Below are 18,901 nucleotides of genomic sequence, written 5' to 3' on the forward strand. Positions count from 1 at the left end.
AAAAATTATTTTTATATTTCTTTCCATTTTTTGGTAAGAAGCTGAGTTAACTTAGTAAAATATAGAAAATAAACTTTTCTAGAACCCTGGATTTTAGATTTTAGTGTTAGCTCACTTGCTAAAAATTATTATTTTGACATATTTGTAGCGTTTGTACTTATATTAATTTAACACTGTTCAAAACCTCATATATCCTTAAAAGGGGTTTTGTTTGGCCAAGATTATCTTTCTAAGAGTTTATGCATGTCAAGCATACATTTAAAAGAAACAGAGATTTTTTTATAAAATTAAATTCACAAAAGATTTAAATTAGTAATTTACTAATTATTTCCTTTTTTACCTTTCTTTGCAGGCACAGCAAAATAAAATGTAACAGTTTTAGAACTTCTAAAAATACTCATGTGATACAAGTGGATCTCAAACTTATGAATCACTGTTTCTTTCCAAAGAATGAAAGCTTGATGGTAAGGGTGTATCACAATCACTTTACATATTATTACATAAAGGCTTAATGAGCAATTATAAAGTATCCAGTCATTGTGTGAATAAAAGAAGTATGTTTGAAATTCGATCCAATAAAAAAATTAAACTATAAGCGTTTATATGTGTCGAGACTAAATTAATTTCAAAACACAAAAAGTAAAAAAAAGGAATAGCGCACTCCAACCTGATTGTTCACTAGTTTCATCACATTCAGTGCTCTTTGCCAGGAATTTAATCCTGAATTAGTTAAATAAAATAAAATAATGAATATACGTTAAAGTCACTATTCTACGCATTTTTAATATTTTTGAAGCTACGCTGTTAAAAAAGAAGAATTAAAGACATTTTAAAGTAAAATATTGGTTTACCAGACATTCAGAGCAACTGAAAGCAATAAACAACATAAAATTAGAGCAATAATGATCAAATAAAATTACGCTAATACTTACTTAAAAATATAACTTACTCAAATACCACCTGAAACATCTAACTAAAATAACAAAATGTTTTGTTCCTATTAAAATATTAAAGATGATTAAACTAACTGAATAAAATTAAGTTTCTGAAGCGAATACTGCTGAGTTAACTCTCTGTGGATTATGAAGATAATATACAAAGTCTGCCTTAAATTAATTATCCCCAATTTGAAAAAAAAAACAGCAAGTAATTTTAAAAATAATAAACAGAAGCTTATAGTTTAAGATCTAAGGTATCTTTGAGAGTATATTCTTAATTACAATATGATATATGCATATTTGGCACATACAATGTACTCATTTTTTATTATAAGTCTGAGCCTTTATATAGAATTTAATATTTATACTCCATCGTGTGTGTGTGCATGACAATCTCATTTGCGAACTTGCTTCAGTTTTGTTTCTTCAATGATTATCCCATGTGAAAAACTTTAATAGGATTTGCAAAAATAAAAGATAAAATCATTAAACCTTTGTCACCAACATCTTGTGTTTATGCTCTATGTCAATGAGGGTTATTTAAAGTTACAAGTTTGTTTCATCAGTTCATATATAATCGATTACTATCTGGCGTTGTAACTTTCATGTTGTCTCTGAATAGTGTTCGTTTTACATATTCTACAACGTTTTATAATTATTAATCACTTAATAATGGTTTCCGTAATTCAAAAAATAAATGACCGTATGACAGTATATTGATTTTGCATTTAGTAACCAAAACTTAGAATCAAACCTGTGTTAAGGTTATTAGTGGCTTTATGAATATTAACTTGGACAAACACAACTATCAAAATTTCAAACATTTTAGCAGTGCAGTTCATATAAGCCAATGAAATTTGTTATCAATAAAATTACTGCATTTAGCTAAAATTATAGATGCATTTGGATAAGTAGCTTAAAATCATTTTCTACTTAACTTCAATATTTCAAACGTTTTACAAAAGGTTACTGGTGCTAGTTTTTATGTTCGCTATTTCTAGCTGTGCGATTGGAGCTGTTTATTTTTTCAAGAGTTTATCCACTCAGATTTTTTCTCAACTATACTATCACTTCTAGCCTTTTAGGTGGATCGCGCAAAAAACCCATCTCAGATTAGATTTCGTATGTGTCTAATAATGTCAAGCTAACGCACTGACTTCTTTCGTTTCACACCACCTGCCAAAATCGCTATACAAATGACAAAAAAACTCGGTTTATTCTAGAGCCAGGTGACGCTGCAAGCCTGTCTTAATATTGATCATCCTACCAACAGCTTGCCGGTCTCACAGCTGGTCTCAGTACGACATTTGAGTGAGAATCAACGAAAGGTAAAGATGCAGTAACGTAGCTAGTTTTCTAAACTCTGGTGACACTTTCATTTCGCCTGACGCAGGGCAGAAATTCCTTTATGAGTGTTGTCAAGCAATGAATTTGTTAGTTCTCAGTCTTAAAACAAAGCCTTATGTATAAGCGATGTTTTTGTTTTTTTTCAGAAACAGATATTCCTAATCAAATGATACGAGATACTGAATGGAAGAAGTAGTTTAGAACTAAAATGGCTGGGTATGTTATATATGTGGTCACCGTTTGCACCTTCATAACTCCATATTACTTTCACGATATCAAAGCATACGGAGACCCACCAGAAAAAAGTAAGGTTTCTTAGTTTCTTTATTAACACCTTTAGTAAAGAAAATAATACACATATCCGTGTACGTGTATTCTCTTCTTATAACTAAAACACCTTAATTAACTTTGTTCAAAGATAAAATTACCAATTATAAAGTATATATTTTAACGTGAGGTTACATTTAGGAATAATAATAGTTACTACTACAATTATAAAAACATTAACAATTACGTAAAATAAAGTTTGGAAATAATTTTGTTTGTGACTTTTTGTAGGTGCATTTTGTACTTTGACAGAAATTAACGTACACGGTTATCTCTCAGATTCTTACTATCTGTAACTTTGGAAAAATAAAAAAAAAGTAAAGCAACTTTATGGTAATTTCTTTTAAATAAACCAAAAAAATGAGTTACGCAATAATAAACTATTAGAGAAGATACCGAGAAATGTATCGTTTGCTTTTAGTTGCATTTTTTTTTTAATGTTAGAGATTAATTATAAGATATACGTTTATACAACATTGGAGACATACCTAGTTTAATTTAATTTTAACTAGTTTGCATGTCATGTTCAATGTCACTAAGCAGTCAAATTCGATTAATGAATAATTCATATGATGTGTAATTTAAAGTGAAGTATTTGAAATTAACATATTTATTTCCAAATGCCTTAGTAAACACTTACCCGTTGATTATTGCAATGTTGAACAATATCTATTAAAGATACTTTTTACCTGCATAAATAAACAGGATATTAATTACGAATCACACTTCCGTTTACCTGTGTGAAATGTATACATTTCTTTAATTCCGCAAAATTGTTATATCACATATCATTTTTAGTATAATAAGAGAAAATTAAAATTTACTTTATGTATTTTAATTGTTCTTACTTTTAAATTTAAAATGTAAGAGATAAAAAGCCTCTTACAAAATCATGACGTTTTGAGATATTTTGAAAAATTATATTTTCTAAAACTTGGCGTTTCAATTGATTTAACGTACCCGGTATAAGTTATTACTCAGAAATCTTTTATTATATATATTATTAGAAAGACGATTGTGTGGCATATTTACCAGCTAATGACGAATGATTCGTGAGGGTAAAGTTTGCTATGTAGCGAGTGTTATTTATGCTACACCGTCTATAGGAATCACCATTTCACTCTAAATGGGCTAAATATAGTGTTAGCAAAAGTATTTGTAATGTTTACTTATGTTGAATTGATTTATAACTAATGTCATAATTGCAAAAAGAAAAATGATCTTAAATACAATAGAGTATCACTACATTTTCTTCTAGTCGTTCTGGCGTGCTTTACTCTACACTTACGTATTATTGAAATATATATATATATTACATTTTGCTTTGTAATAAAATATAACATAAATTTTATGACAAGTTTATTTTATTGATAAACACGAGAAAATACTTTTATCTTTTATCGTTATCTTTATTTAATTAATTGATAAAAGTAGACATATAAGTGGTACATAAATTTTAGAATTATGTATTTTTTACGGAAAACTGTTACATAATTCTTGAGATGACTTGTATAATCAACTAAGTTATTATACAATTTACATATGTGTCACAAAAGGTATTTGAAAAATTAATATTTTAAATGCTTTTTACATTTTTTGGTTGAACAATATTATGAGTCAATCGCATTTTATGAGAATGGTGCTACAAGTTCCATGTTATGTTTAGAATTAGTCCTTCAAGTCGGTCTCAGTTATTCTGATGGATGCATTGTTACCAGATATTCATTGAAATAAAAATATTTTTGTAGTTTTCAAACGTTCTTCGCTGTATGTAGAGATCCACTTCCAATACTTCTTCTAAGTAAACCAAAGACACATACGTTCATTGCAAAAGAGTCGGGGAACTTGACAGGTTTGCAAAGTAAAATGTGATTGCTGTGATCCAACGTATCTTTCTCATACAAGTGTCATTGATTTCGAGGAGTAATTGTTATTCTAGTGAACCTCCGCGAACTTCATATTCTTAGTTATTATTTTATTGTTACCAAGATATGTATACCCAGCTTTATTGAAAAAGCTCTTCAAGTCTGAAAATTTTCTTGTTCGTAACCGTAGCTCACTCTGATGATGGAGACGTTACCTTCATTTAGCTTAGATCATGATTTCTTTACTGCCTTTTAACGTTCACCGGTACTAAATTTCCCCTCCATGAAGAATCTATAAAGCTTCTTTCTTCGAAATGTTATGTCATTTGTTTCTGCATCGTTTAATAATTCCTCTGTTTCAATAGTTATCTTGGGAAGCATTGACGTGACTATTCTCCGAGAAACAGTTACAGGGTCGTTTTTAAGGAACAAGAAATGTTAAAGCATCATTGTCTGATTTTCACTATTTAATTACATTTTGTAATGCGGGTCTTTAATTGGACTTTACGTTTGCAAGACTGTATCTGCACATTTGTGTGAACTGCAGTTTGCAATATAATTTGTTTTTGACTAGAAACAACAAAACCTTTTCTTAAATTATATTGATTTAAAGGATGAAAAAACACGAACAACAAAGACGTTTATCGAATAATTGTGATATGTAAAAATAAAAATATTTTTAAAAAGTATCTGTTGTCATATTTATCGAATAACATTCTTTCAATGACTAGGAATTCATATTCATATTTGTCGGAGGTTATTTTAATGACAAACACACTTTCTCTGAATGTTGTTATGTCTTAAAGTTAACATGAACAAACATGCCAAATTTTTTCTAAAGGTTTTAGGTTTCAAAGACTTTACAAAATATTTCGATGTATTGGTATTTACATCAAACTATAAATAGATAACGCCCAAACCAATAATAAAACTGGACATCGTATTTCACTCATAAATGTATTCCAGTCAGATTTAATACTGTCTCTGTTGTGTCGTATCATTTTGATATATTATTTCAGGTATATTACAACATATTGTTTCATTTGAACAATCATAGTAAAAGTTTTCAAATTTTGTCAGCAGTATAGCTAAAAAACTCATGAACTTAAAACATATTTTCTTTCCAGACAAGGTTTTACATCAATAACCCAAAAGAAATTTCTATAACGATTTTTGAAAGTTTACCTTAAGATATTAAACTGCGTTTTCAATACATAAACATATATACACATATTTTTTTCAAAATTGTGGTTACTTAATATATAACTGCAACGTTTTTATACATAAATATCTTTTTGATGTACATTATAAGCAAAAAATATATTTTTCAATATATTTATTTCTGCGATATCCATACTAGTAAACTTTCAGAAATTTAAAACAAGAACACAGTTTCTTCTTGGTGGCTATAAAGTTCCTTTGTAGTGTTTGAATCTCTTTCACAGAACATTCTTGCCCTCGACATATATTGCTGTCAATCCCACTATTCATTGTTAATACATTACCTCAATAACAAGTTATGAAAGGTGTTGACTGGCTGCCTTCCCTCTAGTCTAATTATTGTACTTCTTTTAATTGTGTATACATATTTAATTATGCTGCACAAGAAATCATGCATAAATAACCGGTGTTAAAAGGGAGAAGTTTTGTTAGTTGTAGTTAGTTAGTGGTGAACAACAGAGATGATAGTTGTAGTTAGTTAGTACTGAATAAAAGAGGTGATAGTTGAAGTTATTTAGTGGTGAACATTAGAGGTGCAAAGTCACTCAAGGGCTATCTGCATTAGCCGTCTCTAATTTAGCAGTGTAAGACTAGAGGGAGGGCAGCTAGTCATTACTATCCACCGCCAACACTTGGGCTACGATTTTACCAACGAATAGTGGGATTGACCGTCATATTATAACGCCCCCACGGCTAAAAGGGCGAGCATGTTTGGAATTCGAATCCGCGACCCTCAGATTGCAAGTCGAACGCCTTAACCCACCTGACCACGTCGGGCTAAGGGAGGAGCATTAACTCAGTTATAGTACCAAACAAGACTCACAACCACAGGTACAATCTCCGCCCAACAAAGTTTGCAAATTTTTTATTGGTCAATCTAATATATGTATGTCTAATATTTGTTTAGTTCAAAAGTATATATGTAGATCCAAAATCCTTTTCTGTTCCAATTTCTTTTTGAGTTTTGATTTTATCTAAAAATACCAATTTAGTACCATTATGGTTGACCTACAGTGTGACCTTGACGATTTCACTATAATTCGCGTATTTAGTTTGCTTGGAATAACAAATAATCGTTCGAAGCTTGGGTGTAATCAGATTAGGCGTTCTAAGTTATACACATACGCACACAGAGAAAAGTGAAAGCAATACCCATGCGTAGAATGAGATTAAAGATTACCTGATAATACGTCGTCACCTAGAAAATTTACGAGTATAGTACGCACGGGCGTGCATTCGTAACATTTACATATCACGCATGCCTTGCTTTTATTAAATGACTAAAGGTGAAAAAATTTGAAGAAAAATCCTCTTTCCAAAAGCGATCAGATTTTCGTGTTTCCTTTCTGATAAAAAATGATAATAATATAATCACTACCCATTATTTCTTGAAGCAGTATTAGGGAAAAAAATATTTTTTCTTGTAAATGCTTAAGCTGATTAAGATCAAACTAAACCTCAAACAAATATAACAGCATAACGCGATTTCTCTTTTGTTTTCTTTACGATGTTAAAGCAAATGTTTTATAAGATAGGAATAAATATATTTAAATTAAATTTTGCCGAATTGGACAGAAATATGTTTATATATTGATAGATATAGAGGAACACAATCAAAATAATTTTTAGAATAATTATTTTGAATTTTATTTTCTCAGCAATTATGGAAATAAACATGTTCGTGAGAGTCTGTGTGTGTCCACCGATGGTGAGAATTAGTGTATACATTTATTTTCTCTTACCATCAGTCAAAATTTCTTGATCCAGAGGAAGAAAAAATGAATATTTTATACCAAATTTGAAATACTGTTATAATGTAGACGTATTGTTGTAGACATTGTGAGGAGGTATACACACACACACACACACTCTTAATACCATAAATACCAAGCAAGGACAGGAATAAGTTTAACAACTACTTTTTACTGTTACTCTCTCAGCAAATAATTAGCCTTTAAAACACCAGAATGCACATGTATTTAGTGCAAACAATCTCTTCGCTTTCTCTTAGTAACTCCGTATTCGTAACGAAACTAAATCATAAGAGAAGATAAGTACAAAAACACTCTTATTTAAAACTCTTAACTTCCTCTTTAGATCTGTATATACTACCTGACATATCCATTGAAATCTACATTTTTAACCAGATGTTTAGCACTGCGAAAACTATTAATATTTTATTTTAAAAAAATTTGGATGTGTCTCATAAATTTTAGTAATTGTTTAATCTCGCGTGTGATCTCGCGCAAAGCTACTCTAGACTATCTACGCTAGCCGTCCCTAATTTAGCAATGTAAGACTAGAGGGAAGGCAACTAGTTATCACCACCCACCGCCAATCTTGGGCTACTCTTTTACCAACGAATAATGGGATTGATCGTAACATTATAACGCCCCCACGTCTGAAAGGGCGAGCATGTTTGGTGTGATCGGGATTCGAACCCGCGACCCTCAGGTTACGAGTCGCACGCCCTAACACACTTGGTCATGCCCGGCCAATGTTTTTTTTTTGGGGGGGGGAAATAATTAAAGTCTTAACCAAGTCGATGTTTCTCAGAGTTAAGTATACGTTCTGATTATATCAGGTTTACTCTGATGAAACGTCGACTCGTGTCTAAATCTTTCTTTGATATCGTATTTTTAAGTGTTTTATAATTCATTATTAGTACAAGAATTATTAACACTTCCATACAGTTATAGCAATAGTCACATTTAAAACAAAATGTCACTGTTTCATGCTTAGCTTTTTCATTAAATGTAGATAACAAAAGGAATCGTCGATTTGAAAACATTTTCCTAGAATTTCGTTGGCTAGTTTTAAATAACGTAGATCATGTAATTTTTAATTTCAGGCATCCGCAAAAGTAAATCCAAGCAAGCACTTAAAGACCTTAAACAAAAAACCGAAACCATCTATTTCATCAGAAAAGTTAACACACAAATAAAAAACTCTCACCCACACAGCTTTACCAGTAATCATGAAGAATCGCGCTGTACCACTCGTTATTACAACCGTTTCTTCTAACTCGGAAACATCTCAAACTACCACCAACAAAATGAATACTGATATGAAGTTCTTTTTATTTCATAAACAAGTTAACAATAAACCGTGATCACATTATTCTAGTCACTGTTCATCAAATTATTTTGATATATTCCAGTCTTATCAATATTGTAAACAGTGTAAGACTAGAGGGAAGGCAGCTAGTCATCACCACCCACCGCCAACTCTTGGGCTACTCTTACCAACGAATAGTGGGATTGACTGTCACATTATTTGGTGCGATGGGGATGCGAACCCGCGACCCTCAGATTACGAGTCGCACGCCTTATCCCACCTGGCCATGCCGGGCCCGTTGTGGAGGAATCAAGCACAATAGTTTAGCGTTATAAGCCCGTAAACTAAACTGACAAACATTTAAACAAATCGTGATAAAAGTAGTTTAATGCTAGATTTAAATAGCAAAAATAACTTATCGAAAAAATGAATTTATACATTCTAATATTATGTATGTATAATGCAATATAGAACTTAAGAATATTTAAAATTATTCCGACTTCAGTAATGCCTGAAAACCTTTTTTCTTTGAAAATTCTATTGCTTGATTCCAAAGATGTCGAGATTCATGTTGAAATGAATTACTCCTTGACAAAACAGTAGTAACGGCCCTCTTGATAAAGTTTCTTGTTCGGCCTACAGGTTTATGAAGTCTCCAAGACTTTCTACAAACAATGAATAATTAAAGAATAGAATATTACATAATATATAGTTCTTGTGTCTCCATACACTGAAAAAAAATGCATCTTTAGTATACTGAATCAAATCTAAATGACAATTACAGAACGTGTAAACACCGATGAATTTTCTTTACATTATTCATGATTCTTATCATTAGCGTTCTGTAATCCTTGTTTAAACTTGAGTCAACATACTATAAAATAGGATATTACACAATACATAACTTTTATGTCTCTACACACTGAAATAAAAACGCATCTTTAGTACATTGGATCAAATTTAAACGACGATTACAGAACATTTAAACATCGATGAATTTTCTTAACGACAATTTTCCAATGCTTACTTCAGTTTTCGATTGCATCACATAACCTACCTAATGCTATACAATGTAAAATGTAATTCCATATGTATTCTATTGTGCTAGAGTTTCATATCAACTGTGATCCGAATTATCCGACTCCAACTGAGTTCAAAGAAAGAAATATAGTTGGTAAAATGTACAACACATTCAAAAAATATTTATTTCAGCTAACACAAGATTAATGTATAACATAAGTGCATCTTTTGTGTTGTGTTGTGCCTTTACGAAAGATCCTCAGTGTAGAGTAATCTAAATAAGATTATTATATATTTTCTTACATTATCTTTAGCATCATCATCTTATCACAGAATGAGAAAGCTGGCATTATTTGTATAAAATGAGAAGGCCAGGCTCACTCTTACTTTATAATAAGGGATGTTATTTCCTTTGTGTCCCGTCTTATGTGCCAGTGTTAAATATTCTTATTTCCAAACAATGTGGTCCAAATTATAGAATTCTTTCTCATAAGAAAGTGTAAGGATCTCCCTTGGTGAATGACAGCTTTGAGAGTAACTATAGTAATAAGAACATTGTGGCACCTTAAATTGGCATTCTATATTTAAAATGCTTGAGCAATGTGTTGAAATTTTTTTTTTAATTTTGTATTAGCTAAAAGATAAGAAAGAATATGGTGTGATTGCATACCATCCTAGGCTAGGCATGGTAATTATTTTTATCATTATTATAATGACACCATTACTCTTAAGGTCACGCTATGAGTGCAGCCTTTATAACCTGATATCCTACGAGATAAATAAAATACTGCAAATGTGAAACCCCGCAAGTAGGTATCATAAAAAAAAACAACTACAAATCTCTATTTCGGCTCCATGCAATTACATTTAGTGGAGTTATGATATATAGAGATTTGTAATTCGAGTAAAAAATGTCTACAGTATCTCCAGCCTTGTTTAAATCCTCAATTTTTTATTTATCTTCTTTGATAGCTTGTTTATGTTTAGCTATGTGCAACGAATTACTTAATACGTTAGCTAATTTTATAAACTGTAATGATAATAAACAGAGCTCTGATACAGTTCATAATGATTTATTGTAGCTATTGACTAATCGCATTAGTTCAAGATTTAGAAAGTTGAGCTGCATCTGAAGATTATCATGGAGATTTGTTCGAAAATAAGTTTAGAAATGTAAAGTTTTCCTGTTACATTATTCTCTATATATAATACATAGCAATAGACAATTATATGCCGAGAGTAATACACAATCACCACTAAGAGTGTATAAATTATTATTAGTATGAAAGCTACTTTTCCAAATAAAACATGCACGTATAAAATATTGTTTTAGATAAACTTTTGTGTCTTTTAATGTAATTATATTACGAATGTGTGTAATAAATTTTAATGTTTTGTGTGTTAATTTATTTTTAACCCCTCATTTTATTCATGATACACGAGTTGGCACTCCAAATTATAGTGTGAAAAGCATTGAGTATTTAAATGTTTCATCTGTCATTGAGTGGTAATTAAGTTTTTAATGGCATATTTGTTATTAAAAAACTAACTTCAAGGGGTAATGATAACATCATGTACACTACAATTATGATGTTTTTATCTTATGTAAAATATAGATGAAACAAATAAAGTTTTAAATATCCCTAAGACCTTCAAAGTACCTTATTTAATAATATACAAAAGGAATGAATGAAAAATACCAAGCTGATTTTGTTGTAAGCTGGGGTGAGAATAATAATAATGATAGAATAATTACAAACAAACCATTTTGAACGGATTTTTTTTCTTGTAAGCTTAATATGCATGGTACTTTTTTATGCAATTTTATATCTATACAGCCTTAAGAGCAAATATAAAATATTTTAAAGTGTCATTTGAACCGAATATTTACTCTTTCAGGTATTCTTTGTCTAAGTATTCTATTATAGATTCGTGCAATTCGTTGCTATTCCTATCATGAACCACTATTGGGCATTTCATACTGTTTACAGTGGATAAAAACAGCATGAAGATGATTAAGTATTAGTTAAAAACAGGGCTGATTAAATATAAAGTTTTGTGCCAGGAGATTTCTCGATGATGGGAGGGTGTGTCTATGCTAGTATTTTCTTACTTAAAGTTTGAAATCCCCATTATAATAAGCTATTTACCTATCATCTCTTGTCTGTCTTGTTAAAACAGACATGGCTAGAAATAAGAGGTTTAATGAATAAATGGTTAATGTATTATCTACAGATAAAGATAGATTAAATAACAGTGTCCAGATAAGTGCACAGAGTAACAGTCAACAGACCCTTTTCTAGGAACCTAAACTGACCATTATGAGAAAGCAAGAAATGGGTAAAGCAGCTAATCCTAAACAAAAACTGTTAAATGATGTATTAGTAAAAGGAACACCTGCATCAGATAACTGGAATGTCAAGAGGGTCATGGGAGGCAAATGATGTCTTACGAATTTATCAGAAGTGTATGAAATTATATTCTTTCAAGAGACCCAACTTATACTTTGGCAACCTTATTCTCACTGACTTAAACCTCATAGCTTACGCTGAATAAAAGGATTGGGTGGCCATTGTAGTGTGAAATTATGACAATATCCATAATGTTTATCATTGCTTCTCTAAATTAATTGCATGCTATAAGCAATCCAAGTAGTTCACCCTCAACTTACCCATACACACTTGAATCACCAATGATTAGAGATTACTGCCTTTCTGTTTGACAACACTCTTATGTTTCTAACAGTCGGAGATTTCTAACGTACACAAGTATGACAGAGGTATTCATAAATCTCGTAATTCTTGCAATCAAGCCTAGATAGAGCTCCTAAAACTAAGGTGTTATCCAGCATGGAGAAAAGAAGCAACATAATTAAAAACTGCACACATTAGAGCCTGTGCTCTCAACATATTGTTAGCTAACAAATCACGAGAGATAAAATTAAATAAGTTGTACAGCTAGGCCAATCAGAAAAATACTAAATTACGGTCCTACCTTAAGCTTATATCTAGTTCATGTACCGAAAACATCGAGTTACAGTAATATATGATTATGGCAGTACCCTACCTTTAGAAATTAAAGCCAAGACAGGATCTCAATATGAAGATATATTAACCAATTTAGCCCTGTTGATATTTAAGAGAACCTCAAGCTACAGTAGAGATTGAGATAACGGTATGGATTGTGTAAGAATATCCACATTTAAGCAACTTAAGAAACCAATTTGTTTAAATTAGTGTTGGGCAACAGGTAGACCAGCTGAGATATGAAAAATCTTTAAAGCCACTGAACCACAGTCCTACAAGATATGTTCAGCAAAATTCCACAGAATTGTTGCAAAAAGGCTGACTTATTAGATGAAACTAATGCTACCATATTATCAGGTGGTTATAGAAGGTGAGCAGTTTAGATTAATGGTGCTGACTACGAAGCTGAAACAGAGGAAGTTTTCGAAGCTGGTTACAGCACGTAGTCAGTATCTTGAAATATGAAAATGACTACTGCCCCGGCATGGCCAGATGGTTAGGACGCTTGACTCATAATTTGAGGATCACAGGTTCGAATCTCCGTCACATCAAACATGCTCACCATTTCAGCCGTGAGGGCGTTACCATGTTACAGTCAATCTCACTATTCGTTGGCAAAATAGTAACCCAAGAGTTGGCGATGTTTGGTTATGATTAGCTGCCTTCCCTCTGGTCTTACATTTCTAAATTAAAGACTGTTAGCTCAAATAGTCCTCATGTAGCTATGCGCAAAATTTAAAAACCAAATCATATGACTACAATAGATCCAAGCTCACATATTTTCATATTAGTAGCATCGTTGTAATGTATGTAAAATGAACCATTACTGCACAACTATAGAAATGTATTATAAACATAGACGTTGGCAATCAAATTATATGACTATCAATATTGCTCTGCCTCACTACTACTTTTGTTAGTCCTATTCCATGTATATACTATAGATCCATCCTACCTTGGCAGTCCAACTGGATACCATGTGAAACAAAACCTCTAACAAAGTTGAAATCAAAGAGAAAATGCAGCCATCTGTTAGTGAAATGGTGCATTATCACAAAGGTGTTAATCAACTCTGCCACAGCCATGTTCTGTACATTCAACATGAGACATACTAATGAGGAAAAATCCACATTTTTTATAGGCACTGCAATAGCAAGAAATAAAGCTGAAAATATTTCATTTCTTTCTGCTATTCTGGTGCATCCTATATTATGTACTGTTAATGACCAGTATGATTGCTATGATATGATAAGGTACAAAATACCAATTTAAGACTGGTCACAGTATGTATTTTAACCACCTTCAACAAAGATCTATTACATCCTCCAAGCCTCATCAGCATCACAGAGCACCAACAACTTTTCAAACATTTTTTTCTGAAATCTTCCAGAGTAAAGAACGTGCTGTCCATTATTAAAACATCCATTATAGTACATTCCAGTTTTACAATATCCTTGCAGATGCCAATCAAGCATTTAACTACCTAAATGTATTATCAAAATACAGTAATTGGTTGACAGCTTGTATACAGCCATCACTGAAATATATGACTCCACCATTCATTAAATTTCATCGTTATTTCTAGCTGCCGTTACTGTTAGAAAACAAATAACTATATTTCATAACTATGAAGAGCAAAACACACTCAGAATGAAACTTAGTGAAATAACTAGCTCTTTTCTACCTTCCCCGTGAAGCAGCTTGCCTTCCCCCACATGAATTATATCCTTCTAACAATGTAACCCCTTGGGATTGTCACTTATAACGCTAAATTGACATGTGTACTTATCTAAATACGAACAGTTATCTATAATTTTGGAAGATGCCTCCACAAATCTGCAAAAAAAGGTTTTTTTTTAATGAAATACTTAATTTTCTATCGTTTTATAATAAATAAAATGTTATCTGAAATATTTAGCTTATAATGAAGCGTCACAAACATGGCGTATATCTCTATTAGTTTATAAGTTTATGTTATGGCTTATAGACGTGCTCATCAGAGTTTACAGCAAACAAATGCAAAAGTATTTTAAAAGGCATATGGAAACTGAGTTTCACTCTAAATGAGAAATAAATGAACACGCTTGTCACTCATGTGACTGGTTGAAACATGAAACACTAGGTTGTTGCACTATCATAGTTCATCATATGTGAAAGAAAATGCATTACTAAGTATTTAACAGAAAAATTGTTTGTGAAATGGTCAAAAAGTGCTTTAGTGAATTTTTTACTCTTCTCTCTAATTGTAAAGTTTCTTTGTGTTTATGGTTTAAAAAATATCATGTTTGTGTGATATTTGGATTTAGAAGGAATCATTATGAGAGGTAAATTGAATTTCTTTGAGAAGTATCATGCTATATGATCTTATCAATTCTAAAACTTTATAAGTCTCTTAGGTGTTTTTAATATATCTACCTCTCTTATCAAAGAATCTTTACATTTTACTTAGATAGTCGCTTACACAATATTTCTCGTCTTACAGTGGTCACTTAATCTGCATTATTATGCTAGTGATTTAAGTTTTTTAAATGAATTTGTATAGTGATTAAGTATATTATATTTGCTCTTTCACGTCGGAAATGCAAAACTAATCTTTTGAATGAAACAAATTAGTAAATAAGCTTTTAGTCCTTTCTACACGCCTAAAAACAAATACTTCATAATTTAAATTTATTCTCTCAAACGTTTTTCTTTATTTAATTTTATAAGAGTACTAAACAATTCTAAATTGATGATTTGGAGTTGAGTTTAATGCGCTCTCAAGAGAATTTAGTGTGAGCATCTTATGATATTCTAGTCTTCTTAGAGGTATAGAAGTTTTGAACAAAAGAGTATTAATTTGTCCTTCTAAATTGAATAAGTGTGTGCTTTTATTGATGTTTAGTCAATTAATGTTTCTCAACCTAGGTTGGCATGATGTGATACAATTGCCTATATCTCAGCTTCAAGCGTATATACGCTATTGGCCTAAGCATGTAATAAAACTTCCTTTAATTTCATTTTTGTTAATAGGTAAAATAAAAAGATTTTAAATTTAGCATGGACACTCATGGACGTCAAAACAAAGTGATAAGACTTTAACTTAGTGATATGTTATTTAAAGAAACAGTATTTGTTAACAACATTCAGTACACTTAGAGTCTTTATTTGTGAATTTTCTAAAGTGTAGGAAAAATCTGTTTTGTTATTTTCTATTTCATCTGGGTTATGACGTTAAAGAATAATAGAAGATTTCTTTGAGTAATAATGTGAGGAAGATTATGTAATTTTAGTTCTGCTCTTTCAATTTTCCACTAGACAATGTTTTTCAAGTGGTATGTGTAAAGATAACAGCCAACAAAAATGTAATATATATTTGTACATTACATATATTGAATGCAGCCTTGTAATTAACTGCCCTCGGTGGTTCAGTGATGTTCGTGGACTTACAACGCTAGAATCCGGATTTTGATACCTTTCATAGGCAGAGAACAGATAGTCAATTGTGTTGCGTTGTGCTTAACTTCAAGCACATAAATCTAATTAAGTAGTTAGAACATTTTGGTTTGTTCAAATCTGTATATCAGTATTCAAAATATAACTGAAAATAATATTTAAAATTTTATTTCAATAAATTTTAACTCTAATAATAATATTTCCGAATTGAAATTTCCTCATTTTGAAATACTAATTTAGTGTAATTTACAATAAATATTCTTAAAATATCCTCGTTCATTTTTGCATACTTTGCGAGAATTCTCGCTCATTAACAGTACAATTATTTATTTTTTTATAACGTTTCTTCTCATTTCAAAGCGAATATTTATATTTTCTGAGAAAGTATCATCTCCTCTCGTTAGCAGTTTTATTATCTGACATCACGTCGTGTGAATGACTACAAACGACGCTCGGCTTTTAAAATAGCTATAGCAATAGCAAAGTTTAAATACCATTGAATAAATAAAATGTAATCTAAACTTCTTATATTAATGTACAGTGAATAAAGTAACGTGTTAAATATATTACCGATTTTGAGAAAATTACAAAAAACAACTTCTTCAGTGTTAAACAACAGAACTTAATAGGATATTTAGAAAACGCGACAAATCACAAAGCTGGCACTTTTTATAGTTTGTTTTAGATGTCATTTTCACTCCTGAGATTGGTATCATGTTAGATTATAGTTTAGGAAAGCTACGAAAATTTTATTCAAAGACAATATATCAAGTAAGCTCAGATTCAAAACGTACGGCAGGCAATTAGTTTCAAAATACACTGATGGCACAAACCTAGTTTATCATATATTAATATTTAGTTTATCAAATCCAAACAATGTACCTCAGCTAAATCATTGGAAAGTTTCCCACTTACAATGCTGAAATCTGGGATTTAACTCCCTGCTTTGAACAAAAATTTAAGAGCCGATTGCGTATATTTGTGCTATAAAACCAACAACGTGTGTTTGCGTGTTTCCTTACGGCAAAGCCATATCAGGCTATCTGCTGTATCCAACGAGGGGAATCAAACCCCTGATTTTAGAGTTGTAACTCCGAAGACTTACCGCTGTCCCAGCTGGGGGCAAAACCAACAACACCAAGAAATAAAAAAAAAATCACATTAATTAAGGAATATTTTATTTATCAACAACAATCTAGATATAATTTTTCTTGACGAAACAAAAATATTAATATAGAGTCTGAACTAAAAGGTAGGTCTTAAGCTATAAACAAATCATCACCAGTAGCAATTTTTTGTTTACAACTTATAGTTGGAAATGGTTTGTCGTTAAACACAAAGCTATACAATTAATTATCTATGCTTAACCCATTGCGAGTATTCTAATCTAATTGTAGGAATTATAATATCCCAGATTTACTGTTGAGTTAACGTAGACACAGTAAACAGTGATTACAGTAATCAGAAAAATAAATCCAAAGAAATATTTTAATGAATATCAATTAAGTTTAAATTTACCTGATGAATAATGTGATATTTTCTGATAAACAATAAACAAGTTAAATTCTAAGACAAAGGAAATATTCTTTTTTTTCCAAAAAGTTTGTTTTAGAGGGAAAGCTTTTACTTAAGTAGTAGGACGACTAAATCAGAATATATGGATTAAAGTTGTAACAAGATGACATTTAATATCATTCGTATTTAATACAACATTGTAAATCTTATCACTGAGTGAAAGAAAAATCAAGATTTATTAGCGACATCCCTCCAATTTCGAAAACTTTAAGATTATGAACCGTGAACATTCGTGAATTAAATCTAGAAGAAAAAAAAGAGAATGCCAGCATTCTTTACATAGATTTCTTTCAACTCTTAAAATATTAGTATCATGAAATGGAAAATTGAATTATGTACTACACAACATTATTCAGTATTAAAGTATAAACAAGCTGTTTCTAAAGATATATATATATATATATATATACCATGAAATATTTGCATTGTGTACCAAAAATATGCATCTAATTAGCCTTCCGTTGAAAAAAAAAAAAACATTCTATTCAAGTATCGAAAGAAAACAAGAACATGATAAAAATCAGACCGGCAATGATGTATTGTTTCATAAGTTTGGTATCCTTATCGTAAAGAGTTTTTTTTTTTTAACTTACAAAGCACAGTTGTTTCCTGATTCTTGACATTTTATTTTAATTATTTTCTACATTTATAGAACGTATTATTCTGAGGTTTATAAATATAGTTGAGTGTTGTGTGTTTAGAAAACTATTTTGATTCAAAAGGTACAATTTTTTTTTCTATTTTACTGAATTTTAATTGCTATTGTTATTATCTACCCTTATTAAATCCTCATCTTAGGTGCCAATATTCAGATAGTTCTCATATAGCTGGAATATGTGATATGTTACAAAATATATTTTTATCTTACATGTCCATACGAATTGTGCGTAGCTTCTCTTTAGTTTTGTCATGCATTAAAGTGTTTTTTCTAAGTGTAAAAAAAAGTAATTGTGTAGTAACCAAAAATCAATATAAAAGTACCTTAATTTCAAAAATAGTTTATTTTGAGATGCCTTGACTGTTTATTAGTCTTTTGATATGTTTTTACATTGTTAGATTACTCCAATATCTATACAGTATTATAAACCAT

The 18,901-nt window shown here is 30.7% G+C and overlaps 1 protein-coding gene across 1 annotated transcript in view; it reads left to right on the plus strand.

The window, feature by feature from the left end:
* The first annotated feature begins 352 nt into the window (after positions 1-352).
* Positions 353-18,901, plus strand: part of LOC143232192 (protein turtle homolog A-like) — a 143,497-nt gene continuing 124,948 nt past the window's right edge. Inside the window, exons 1-2 of the mRNA XM_076467323.1 lie at positions 353-464; positions 2,432-2,590. Of these exons, the coding sequence (XP_076323438.1) occupies positions 2,494-2,590 (97 nt within the window). The 5' untranslated portion in view covers positions 353-464; positions 2,432-2,493. The remainder of the gene's footprint in view (positions 465-2,431; positions 2,591-18,901) is intronic.

Source organism: Tachypleus tridentatus, chromosome 11 (genome assembly GCF_004210375.1).
Source record: "Tachypleus tridentatus isolate NWPU-2018 chromosome 11, ASM421037v1, whole genome shotgun sequence".
NCBI lineage: Eukaryota > Metazoa > Arthropoda > Merostomata > Xiphosura > Limulidae > Tachypleus > Tachypleus tridentatus.